Genomic DNA, 13,207 nt, shown 5'->3' on the forward strand with positions numbered 1-13,207 from the left:
ATTGTATGTAGAGCACTACTAAAGGGTTGAAAATGGCAAGTTCTAAAGACGTTAATATGGACTTCACACTTAAAATGTTAATTTTTCATTTCAATTGATGTATTGTATTATATAGTTAATCCTGACTTTAGTGAGGTCCATTTTCACACTATGATCTGAATTTCTATATATGAATGATAAAAGGGACATCTTCAACCCTACTCATTAAAAATGGTACGTGCGCTTTAATCAATATGGTATTTCCTTAAAAAAATTGCGTAGATTTTTGAATCAGAACATTGCTCCATCTCAGATAATGCTTTTGTGTGTATATTCAATATATCTATAACTCAGACATGCATATAAAAATTAGTGAATCTAAATGGTTACAACATCATGCACCGTGTTCACGTTCTCTCGAACACGTGTCAAGTGACATCAACATCATTGCGCTGGCAAACTGACGTGTTATATATATATATATATATATACCCTCTCGCACCCAAAACTCCATCAAAACCCTCCAGTTGCCCCCCCCAGCACACACAGAAAGATAGTTAATATGACATGCTCATCAATATTTTAGCAGAAAATTAGACTTAGATGATACATTCTTTCTGGCCCCTATTGCATCAAAATACGGTTTAATTATTCTTCACTTCTTAGTATTTTTTTAAATTTTATTCATTGCTTCATTTTAAATTATCTTCGCTGTTTTCTTTCTAAAATCGTCAGAGTTGTGTGTATTACAGACCTTAAATGAATGATTTCTTTGGTTAATTCCATAACTCACATTCAGTCTTGAATCTTGATGTGCATCTAACAGGTGTCAGCATTCACAGATGTAGGCCAAGATACCTTTTGATGCAATCAATCTCTATTAACAGAGAGCAATCAATGATATCAAGAGGCGCCTGGATCTCAAAGGGTAAGATCGTAAGAGATAATATAGGCAACAGAAAAAGAAAAAAAATGCTAGGAACAATGATCATCAGGTCTGTAATTCTGTCCCTTTGATCCATGTGAACTTTTTTTTATAAATAACTAAATGTAAACAACGATCTGATTGTGTAGTTTGAGGACTTCAGGTTCAGAGCAACCCGTAGATTAAAATTTTCCAGTATGATTTGTTTTTCCGATCCATCCAAGTTAAAATTTTGATGAAAAATTTATTTCATTTGCAGATCCATATACTTTCCTTTTGGGTCAGCTTCAGTCCTCAAATTGATAATTACTTTTACCTATTTTCTGTTATTTAAGATAAATCTGCTCAAATTCTGCTACTTTCTAGTGAATATTTTGGACCTTGTGCATCATATTAATTAAAAATATTATAATGTGTGTGTATACATGAAGTTCACGACAACTGGCCATTTTCAGAATTGTTTTAATAATTGCATTCAAGCCTTCGTATAAGAAACTAATAATTATATGAAATTATCAAGCGTTCATATAAAAATTATAATATTTTAAATTGTTTTAGTTATTGCATTCTTGTTCTGATTTAAGAGGAAGGAGGATGTCTTTAACATTATTAGTTGTTTAACTTTAGAGACTATATCTATTTGTGTTAAAAAGGACTCCTGTAGATAAGATAGGATAACAAGAGGTACAGTAAGCATGATTGAATGAGATAAATACGAAGCAATCCAATGACAGGAGATCACGAGGATTTCAAATACTAACTTCAGAAACTGTGTATATCTATATATCTAATAATGATGTCAAAGGGAAATGAAGACACAAGAACAATCATAAAAAAATATTCAGTACATTTCTTGTATTGTTTTCTCACTATAATTCAAGTTATCTATACAATTCCTTTTATCAGAAGAAACCTAGGTTTTCTTGAGTTTACAACTGAGCAGGTAATGCCTATTAGTGGAAGCAAATCTTATAAATGATTTAGTATATCGAGGATAGAGTAAATCTCAAAAAAAATATTTGATTTAGTTCATTGAAACAAAATCTTTCTTTAATTAACTCTATTGTTCTTAATGGATCAATTTAAAAAGTACAATGATTGAATTTACATTTGTTAAACTAAGGAAGTATAATATTAGTAGCATTAATTCTCTAAACAAATTAAGCCAATATTGGTTAAACAAGAAACATAGTAATTTCATAATATCCGTGAAACTCGATCATTGAATGACAATATGAAAAGAATGCAGCAACGTGTAAGTTACAAAGCATGCAAAAATTATTACATATCTACTGAATCTAATGCTTGTACTAAATATTAGATAGATTTTGTTAATGTTCACTAATTCAATTATGTCAAGGAAAGTTCATTATAAAAGCCCCTCATTTTCACCAAGTAATTCATAACAACTCTAATACTTTCCCCTCTCATCTTTGTACTTCTCCATTTTCTCCTTTTATTGCAAAGTGCATGATTCAAATCTGATGGATGATAGTGATGACCTTAATTTCCACTTGGAACAGTTCCTCAACCAATCAACTGATCCAGTCGAAAACAACCTTTCTAGTTTATTCAATCCTAATAATACCGACCCCACCACCATTTCCAGCAACCATCTGACTGGTAATACATTTCCTGTAGATCCAACGCCGGTATTTTCTCCTATGCCAGTAAACATACCCATAAATTCTGTAACCAGCAATTTGGAATTGCCACCGGCCATTGTGCCTACAACTTCTATTCCAATCCCAACACCATACATTGATTCATTTCTGCAAACCCAAAATCCCATATACTACAATGATGCCTTTCCACAAACCCAAAATCCATTATACTACAATGAATCATTTCCACAAACTCAAAATCCAACATACTACAATGAATCATTTCTACAAGCGCAAAATCCAACATATTACAATGATTCATTTCCACAAACCCAAAATCCCGCATTCTACAATGATTCATTTCCACAAAACCAAAATCCAACATACTACAGTGGTTCATTTCAACAAACCCATGTTCCAGAAATTTGGTCAAGCCCTCCTGTGGAAAACCCCCCGGAACCGAACTGGGAAGCAATTAATGCATATTTGAAAGGTCAGGTGAGACCGGGTGCAGATGTTGAGCGTGTCTTTCGATGTAATGTGTGTGGAGCCGAGTTTGCAAACGCACAAGCTCTAGGAGGTCACAAGGGCATGCATAGAAAGAACAAGAATATTTACATGGATGCAGGGACTTCATCCAAAACTGGCCAATCCAAGAAACCGAGGCGTGTCTAACTCAACTTTTATCTAATAACTAATAATGTAAGAAAAGTAGAATAATGTCTTTGTTGAATAAAAAAAATAATAAATGCTTAGTAATTGAATAAAATAAATAAGTGTGGCACTTGACGGTGCTCTGTAGTCGGTGCACAGCACTAACTACTACTGTATCAAATGTAAGTTTGCAATTACTGTTTAATAATAATAAGTTAATTAAATATAATGAGAGGAACAAGTCACAAAATTTATAGTGTTATGTGCATGTATTTCACTTCAAAAACATTATCGTGTAGGAAATTATACGTTCTCAGATCAACTGATTCAATAGAAGATTTCTACTGATCAACTCGTAACCTGATATTCTATACAAGATTTTTCGTTTAGTAAAAATAAGGATCTAGCCCTTATTTGTATATTGATTGAAAAAATATATATTACGGTTTATAAGGGCTCAAGATCAATATAAGATTGTTTTGAATTTAGCTTTTTTTTTTCTGTTTTCATGTTAGAAGAGTAGATATGATGACATAATTAGATCATGAGTTGATTTCGTCTTTCATGCTGGCCCAGTGATAGAGTAATTATTTATCATTAATCAAATCTGAATTAATGAGGTTATCCGTCAATTTAAAATTTGACCAATGATATATATATTCTAGTTAATTTAATAAAATTAGATACCAGAATTTTTTTTTCCCGGTTTAGACATGAATTTCCGGCAATTGGTGCTAAAACTGAAAAAAAAATTCAGGTTTAGATAGTTTTGAATACAGCCGATGTTTGATTATTTTAAAAAAAAAATTTGGATATAAATAAAAAAATCGGAGAGGAACTAGTCAGAAACTTTATAGTGTTATGTACCTGTGACACATCTAGCACATCAATTTGAAAGAGGTTATGGCATCATATTCAAATAATGCATAGGAAAAATACTCCTTAATTCTAATGATTTTTGTGTGATCAATTTTGATTTTAGTAGCATATTTGCTAATACAATTGACTAGTCTGATCAATTTTGATTTTAATTATGAAATTCTCACATGATTCTATCCCCGTCTCAAAACCAACTACTTCACAATTCAATGGGCCACCCCTAAATTATAATGTAAAGAGCAAATCTATCTTAAATCCTAGAAGATAAGGAATCAATAAAGATGCATCGAAACAAACACGCAAAGGAGTTCTCATTGAAACACGTGGCAACTAATATTTCATAATGTCGACAAAAATCCTTATATATAATCATTCAAATAGAAAATAAACCATGCGAGAATTTGTTAATTGTTCTATTTCTTGCTGCGGAGTATAACACACCCCTCTCTTTCCTTTTGACGAGGTAATGGGCCCAGGGTCCATATAAGAGTTTGTGGCCTGTTAAGGAGCATGTTTTTATAGGAGTATCTGCAAGAATAGAGTGGAGTAGGTTCGATAGACGTTAGACTTTTAATTCGATGAATTCCGTATTTGTCCGATTTGCTTTACGATCTGTACGTGTCAATTTTAATATTTGTATGCACGTATCTTAAAGCAGATCAGACTAACGCAGAGCCCATCAAATTCGAAAGTAGATCCAATATCCATTGCAGTTCTTGACCTATATAAATGTATTGGAGACTTTATTGGCAAAACTTTTAATTCTTGAAGTTGCCCACATTTTATTTAATATTCTCATATTTCTTACTATTTTTTTCTAAAACGTCCCTAGCTTTCTTTATTTATTTTTTAAAAGTAGCATGATAGTTTTAAAACATTTTCTTCTAATCAACTGTGCTACCGTCTCATCTCCTGTTCCCTTTATCCCTAATGTGTTTTCATGTCGCGGTATATTTTCCGATTTTCTGACTACATTTTTTAAGCAATTATTATTTTCTTTTGGAAAAAAGTTCTGGGTCACATTATAATTTACAACATGCAGCGAGTCAATGAAAAAAGAACAGCGTGTTGACGGGTTGGAACTTTCGCTGTACATTCATATTATCATGATCACGGATCGCTATAGCAGATCAAGCAGAGACGAGGCCTTAACAGAGCAGTTATGGCTTCATGCAGCGGAAATAACACTGCAGAATTAAAACAGTGATACACAGTTTGTGCAATGAATGAAGACGAAACTGCTCTGTCAATTAACATGACCAAAAATTCTTCCGCTATATATATGTCTATGGTACTATGTATATGACGAGTTAGTATGTAATACAGATTAATATTTTTATTTTTAAAATTTTAACGATCGATTCAAACTATTCAACATGATCTCCGTAGGGTAGATCGAATTTTATATCTTTTAGACTTTTTTTTACTATTTTTAAAGATATGTAGAAAATCACTTGACCGTAGTAAAAAATTGTCAAAAATATAAAATTCGGTTTGTAAGTACATATTTATATGAAAATCATGTTGAACGGTTCGGATCGACCATTAGAATTTTGAAAACAAAAAATTGATCCATATTACGGATTATATCGTGTTATGCATACTACCATAGACTCACTCTATATATATATATAGAGAGAGAGAGAGATGGGCTACGGTGAGTTGCGAAGTAAAGCGACTATTTTACTTTACGCTCATATTTTGTAATTTTAAAGTTCAAAACGTCGATCTGAACCGTTCATCTTGTTCTCCATATTGAAATGTTCTTGGAGACCAAATTTTACATTTTTTGGAATTTTTTTATTATTTATTAAGCAATTTTGAAAGTCGCTGATCTGATGGCCTGTCCAGAAAATTTTACTGTTTTTTACTGTTCACAGCAAAACAACAATTTTCAAAAATGCTTAATAAATAGTAAACAAATTCCGAAAAATGTAAAATTTGGTCTCCAAGCACATTTCAATATGGATTAAATATCTAACGGTTCGGATCGGTCGTTTGGACTTTCAAAATAAAAATACGGCGTGAAGTAGAAACGCGTTTTAATTCGCAACTCACCATAGCCCATCTCATATATATATATATATATAGTTAATGTTTAATTAATATAGCGACCGCTGATATATCCAGGCCCTTTCAATGCTGAAATGGGTTTTTATTTTATATAATCAGATTTATCATTGTTTGATTATAACGGTCAATGATTTTTTTTTTCTATTGTTCCCTTCTGGTTATTAACATGACTAACGTGTCAAATCAGGATGTGATTAACTTGCCATAATCACATGTGAATGTCCATCTCTTTGCCATTTTTATTATGACACGGCAAGACATTATAAGAACTTAATTAGATCACAATATAATGAAGATAACATGTAAGATCACAACATGAAAGAGAGAGTTGCACTATCGTGCGTGCTTTGTGAAGTAAAAAGTGTATTTTACTTCACGTTTATACTTGATATCTATATATATTAAAAAACGCGAGCTTTGTGAAGTAAAAAGTGTATTTTACTTCACGTGTATTTTACTATCGTGCGTGCTTTGTGAAGTAAAAAGTGTATTTTACTTCACGTTTATCGAATAGTCGATCGAACTATTTAACTTGATATCTATATATATTAAATTGTACTAGGAGATCAAATTTTACATTTATTGAAAATTGTTTACTATTTTTGTAAAAAAATTTAATATCAATGTTTTTTTATGGTTCAGAATTTTCTGAAAACTAGTGATTTTTAAAAATTCTAAACAACTAGTAAAAAAATATAACATAATGTAAAATTTAATTTCCAAGCACATTTCAAAAATCGTTGTTTTTAATTATCCAAAAACTTTTCATTATATTAAAATTAGTAATTTTGAAACTGTCTTAATAACTATTTGGATCGACTGTTATCTCAAAACATTACAATGCATAGGCACTTTTGTAAGATAAGTTAAAACATTTTAAGCAGTCAAATATTATTTTGTTCGATAAGTTATCTCAAAAGATATAGTAGAGATATAGACGGATTCATAAAAATTTAGAGGAAACAAATGTCTATCTCTGAATTTGAATTTTTTTCAAGTTCAATACTAATTGTCTTTGTTTCCTACCCTGAATCCATGAAATACCTACCTCTGGCCAGTAAGTTTTTGAAAAGCAAGGCCCAAATAGAAAAGAAAATTGATAATTGCACTACTGCACTATGAAAAACATAATAACCATTTACCGGATGCCACGTATCACTTAGTCCAAGCCTCCTGGGTCCACGCCGCGTTGTGGAAAGTGGGGACACGTGGGACCCAGACGGCTTAGAATACCCACAGGAAACTTAACGGTTGTGATCTTTCAAAATCCCAATTTTATATATTCATCTCCTTGAACAGAAGCTTTCTAGCATTTTTTTTTTCATCTTTTTTGGTAGTTGGTAGAAGATAGTTACCGCAAATGATTCTCATTTTCTTTTTTATATATTTAACAATATTTTTTATAAGTTTACAAAATTTTAACATTTAAAGAAGTATCTACCATTTTTTCAATAACATAAATACATTGCAATTTGAGAAAACCATTCGGGTACATTTTGTTTCTTAGGAGAGTAGAATTACACTACAACAAAGTAGACACTTTTTGCGAGAGAAAAAACGCATTTATGACGGTCGTCCGTCGCAAAAAGAAAAAGCTGAATGATGAGAGTAGTCCATCGCAAAAAGTCACTTTTTTATCCTCGCGAAAAGTGTCTCATTCTTGTTGTGTAATTAGGTGTTCTTATCGGATTGGCTTCAAATGACGAATTTGAAAACTTATATATTTTATGTATGTGTGTTGTGTATACATGTGAAAAAATTATATATTTAAATTAATTTGTATAGTGGCAAGTTGTAAAAAAAATTTTAAAAATAAATGCATTCAAATTAATTTAAAAACCTTCTAATTTTAACTATTCAACTATATATAAAATTAATTTGTAAGATAAATGGATTTCAATGATGCGGAATCCGAATTCGGATCCCAAACATGTACTAACTTTCGTAATAAGTCATCATTTCCGTCTAAGTGGGGTCTACACGGGTTGAATATAAGATATTTAGTAGCTACAAGACGGAATTACAGCTAGCTTGCATATCCGGTCAGGCAGTCACGCGTTGCATAGCCATCTTTCCTTTATCACATTCACATGGGAAAGCTGAAAAAAGACAGTACTAATACCAACAAAATCTCAAAAGTGTTTCCCTAGATTTTTTTTTTCTTTTGCATTCCTTCAAATCCAATAATGAACTGATAAGAAGATGGCAAATTGCTCAATGAATTTTGACCATAAAAAAATGGAATCAAATTTCAGAAGTGTTTCCCTAGCTTGTTTTTTCTTTTACATTAATCCTTCAAATCAAATAATTATTAACTGGGTAAGAAGATGCCAAATTGCTCAATGAATTTTGAGCATAAAATAATGGAATAAAATTTACATCTATGATAATACATGATCAATCAACTCAAAAATAAAATAAAAGTTGTCTCTAAAGATTGGGTTGCATCTATGTCCATAACATAAAAATTTGATGAAACTTACCTTAAAATTGCAGCTCCATTTCGCAGCAAATTACAGAATTTAGAAAGCTTGAAAATTGGATAACATTGGACTTCGGTAACTGTCATGAGATATTGTCAAGGTCAGGGTCAGACGACTTATACTACCAAAGAATGATTGTTACATTTCATTATTGTACTGGGTGAGCACTATTTTAGTAGGTGAGCACTATTTTAGTAGGTGAGCACTATTCTTTCTAACCATACATGCATCTTCCTTTAACTATAATAAGAGCAGCACTCTGTGAGAGAGAAACCCATTACACTTATAACACAAATCATGGAACGGTGTCACAACTTGCTCACTATTCACCTTCTCTTATGCTTATTATCCTACATTTCTCTCGCTGCCACAGTAACCACAAGTAAAGCTGATGTATCAGCTCTTCTCTCCTTCAAGTCGCAAATACATGATGACCCATTTGGAGTCTTCTCCTCATGGAACAAGTCACTGCACCACTGTCAATGGCAAGGGATCTCGTGTGGCCGACACCATCCTGATAGAGTAACTGCTCTCGTTCTTGAATCCAAACAATTGTCAGGTTATATATCTTCATCTCTAGCAAACCTCACGTTCCTTCAAAGGATCAGTCTCTCTGATAACCAACTCAGAGGAAGTATCCCGGTAGAGATCGGATATTTGGGTAGGCTACGTTTTGTCAACTTGAGCGTGAATTTTCTCGATGGTAGCATTCCATCTACTCTAAGTAATTGTTCAAATCTAGAATTTATTGCTTTGAGAAATAATAATCTCCATGGAACCATCCCATCTAAATTAGCACAATGCAAGAAACTTTTAAGTATCAATTTGGGGAATAACTTCCTCACAGGAAGCATACCGTTGGAATTTGGCCTCATCCCACAGCTCCAATTGTTAGAACTATATTTCAATAATCTTACAGGATCGATTCCTTCCACCTTGAGCAACCTTAGTAGCCTAAGATATCTTTATATTGAGGAAAATCAATTTGATGGTAATATTCCACATGAATTAGGCAAACTTACTAATCTATCAGATCTTTCTCTTTACAATAATAACTTCACAGGTTTCATCCCACCTACCTTATGTAACCTTTCCAAATTATCTGTTCTCTTTCTTGACAAAACTAGCATTAGTGGTCACATCCCGCCTTGCTTGGGCAACCTTACTAACTTACTGAAACTTTCACTTTCCGAAAATAAATTCTATGGTTCCATCCCACATACATTCGGTAACCTTCAAAATTTAATAGATGTGGATCTTTCTGAAAATATGTTAAGTGGATTCATCCCTAATGAACTGGGGAAGCTTCAATACCTCGAGTATTTTAGCATTTATCAAAACAACATTTCGGGTGAAATACCACACTCCCTTTACAACCTATCAACATTGTATGGTTTGGAACTCAGTAATAACCAACTTGATGGAACTCTACCTTCCAATATGTGCAATGCTTTACCAAACTTGATATATCTCCGCTTGTATTACAATCAACTCAAAGGACAGATCCCACCATCCATATCCAATTGTTCTGCTCTTATTGATATTGAATTGCATCAGAATTACTTTAGTGGTGTGATACCATCTACCTTGGGAGCCTTACAAAATCTTCATCTAATTAGGTTTTATTCTAATCAACTAGAAGCCAAGAGACCACATGATTGGAGTTTCATGGATGCTTTAACCAATTGTACTTTGTTAGAAAATATATATCTTGGAGACAACCAACTACAAGGAGTGTTACCTCATTCCATAACGAATCTTTCTACTAGTCTTCTTGTGCTCTCACTGTATAATAACCCAATTTCAGGAAGTATACCAGCAGGGCTTGGAAAATTGAATAACTTAATCAGGCTTAGACTAGGTGGAATGTTTCTCAGTGGCACCATTCCAGTAGAAATTGGTAATCTTTACAAATTGGGAATATTAGATCTGGACAGTAACATGCTTTCAGGTCAAATCCCATCAACTTTTTCCAACCTCACTCAAATGACCATTCTACTTCTAGATAATAATACATTAGAAGGGAGTATACCACCAGAATTATCTAGAATGAAATTCTTAGAAGTCTTGGGTTTTTCAAAGAATAAGTTGGTTGGTAACATTCCCAAAGAAATCATGGGTCTTTCTTCTCTTTCTGTTAGTTTAGATTTGTCAAATAATTATCTAACTGGCATCTTGCCACCAGAAATTGGTAAATTGAAAAACCTACAATCAATTCGTCTCTCGAATAACAAGTTACATGGAAAGATTCCTAGCACAATTGATGGATGCCAAGTACTTGAAGCCCTTTATCTTGATAACAATATGTTCCAAGGAACAATTCCAACCAGTTTGAGCAATCTAAGAGGGCTACAAAACCTTGATGTCTCTAACAACTCGCTCTCTGGTCGAGTACCTGAATTCCTGGGTAAAATGAACTTGCAATATTTGAATATTTCTTTGAATAATTTCGAGGGAGAATTACCAGAAAAAGGCATTTTCAAGAATGCCAGTGGTCTAGATGTAAGAGGAAATCCAAAGCTTTGTGGTGGAGAACCTGAAATGCATTTGTCACAGTGCATCTCACAACCTTCAACACAGAAACATCGCTCTAGAAGAAACATGGTGCTCATAAGTTTTGTTGTTGCTTCTTTTATTTGCATAACCGCAATCATTTGCCTGATAGTGATATATTATACTAGAAACAAAAACAACCCTCAAAACAATCCACAATCTGATAGAGCTTTGAAATACGGGTTAAAGCATGTTTCATACAATGACCTTCTTAGAGCTACTCAAAATTTCTCTTCGAAGAATCTAATTGGAAGAGGTGCATTTGGAGAAGTTTACAAAGCCGATATGATTATCGAGAATGTGACAACCGTTGCGGTGAAGGTGCTAAACCTTGAGAAACATAGTGCTTCTCGAAGTTTCTTCTCTGAATGTGAGGCACTAAAAAATGTGAGACACCGTAACCTTGTAAAAGTGTTGAGTTTGTGCTCTAGCATAGACCACCAAGGTAATGATTTTAAGGCTTTGGTTTTTGAGTTCATGCCAAATGGTAGCTTGGAAACATGGTTGCATCCAAATGCATGTACGGATCGGCCATTTAGAATCCTCAACTTCATCCAGAGATTGAACATAGCATTTGATATGGCAGCAGCCCTAGATTATCTCCATAACCATGTGCCTGCACCAATCGTGCATTGTGATCTCAAACCTAGCAATGTACTTTTGGATGATGACCTGACTGCACATGTCAGTGATTTTGGATTAGCAAGGTTTTTGGTTCAACCTGATACCATGTCTTCTCAATCAATGGCGAGCACCAGTGGAATAAAAGGTTCTATTGGCTACATTCCTCCAGGTATTGCGGACCAACTTATTATTTGAGTACTACTTTTTTTAGTATGTCACTGCAACAAAAAATTTCATCAACTTAACTTGTTAAGGTTCAGAGAAACAATTGTCCATTTTGGTCCCACTGGCAAGGCTAAAGGGAAAAATATCTATGGCCTCATTTATACTGACATGTTTGGGACTTTTACTATCTATGTATACTTCTTCAATTTACTGATTTGGGCTATATAATTTGAAAATTTATACACAAATATTGCCCCAACCATGTGAGTCCAAATTTGAAAAACTTGGTGAATAAGGCGACTCACATATCACAATGCTTTAATTAGTATAAATTCAGGGTTGTAACTAGTATCTTTTCATTATCTAGAGTATGGCATGGGTGGTCGGCCATCAATAGAAGGAGATGTCTATAGCTATGGGGTTCTTCTGCTTGAGATGTTAACTGGAGTAAGTCCCACCAACGAGAGAATCAGAGATGGTTTGAGCCTTCAGAAGCATGTTGAGATGGCTTTCCCCGACCAAGTCATGGACATAGTCGACCCCAAATTATTCTATGAAGCTGATGGAGAACACAATCTGTATGCAGAAGAAAATGTTTATAGTTGTTTGGTTTCAATGATTCAATGTGGGCTTCTATGCTCCAAAGAGTCGCCAAAAGAACGCATTTCTATCAAAGATGTTATCAAGGAGTTGAGCTTAGCACGAACTAAGGTGCTTAGGCCACAGAGACAGACAAAAAAGGATTAAAGGAGAAGAAGAATGTAGTATATATGTTGTAATAACGAATACTATTTCTTTCTATTAATAAATTAGGAGGGTTTAAGTATTTCAATTGAAAGACCTTTGATATGCACTCAATTAAATCAGAATATTGTAATGAGTGAATTGGATTAGTACTGCATATTTATATGTTGGAGTATTCTCTTGTTCTTCTTAAGGAACACATAGTGAACACCAATTATTTCAACTCCATTTTGCATGGCCTCGCCGCCTCTTTTCCTCCCCTTTATCTATCTCCTTCTATTCCCATTTCATTTGCTGTCTATCCCCTCGACCTGATGCTCTCTCCCTTTCTTTCACCCACATTTGGATCGTCCAATCTAAACTGGATGGAATCAAACTCACACTAATCCCCACATCATTAACAGATAGTTCATTCGTATATTTTAAAAGATAGATAAAACATTCACATTAAAAACATACCTACTAATAACCCACTAAGCATTCCTTGAAGCCAAGCATTTTTTATGAATCCGCCACTCCTAAAA

The 13,207-nt window shown here is 33.5% G+C and overlaps 1 protein-coding gene across 1 annotated transcript; it reads left to right on the forward strand.

The window, feature by feature from the left end:
- The first annotated feature begins 8,835 nt into the window (after positions 1-8,835).
- LOC144557258 (uncharacterized) lies at positions 8,836-12,893 on the forward strand. Its single transcript, XM_078305805.1, has 2 exons — positions 8,836-11,943; positions 12,307-12,893. The coding sequence occupies exons 1-2, from the start codon at positions 8,895-8,897 to the stop codon at positions 12,684-12,686; spliced, it is 3,429 nt and encodes a 1,142-aa protein (XP_078161931.1). The 5' UTR covers positions 8,836-8,894; the 3' UTR covers positions 12,687-12,893.
- The last annotated feature ends 314 nt before the right edge of the window (positions 12,894-13,207 follow it).

Source organism: Carex rostrata, chromosome 7 (genome assembly GCF_964058835.1).
Source record: "Carex rostrata chromosome 7, lpCarRost1.2, whole genome shotgun sequence".
NCBI lineage: Eukaryota > Viridiplantae > Streptophyta > Magnoliopsida > Poales > Cyperaceae > Carex > Carex rostrata.

Bases quoted from the DNA above. Each gene is read 5' to 3' on its own strand.
- LOC144557258 (XM_078305805.1), top strand. From the start codon at position 8,895: ATGGAACGGTGTCACAACTTGCTCACTATTCACCTTCTCTTATGCTTA. The intron at 11,944-12,306 runs GTATTGCGGACC...TTCATTATCTAG, and splicing joins TATTGGCTACATTCCTCCAG to AGTATGGCATGGGTGGTCGG.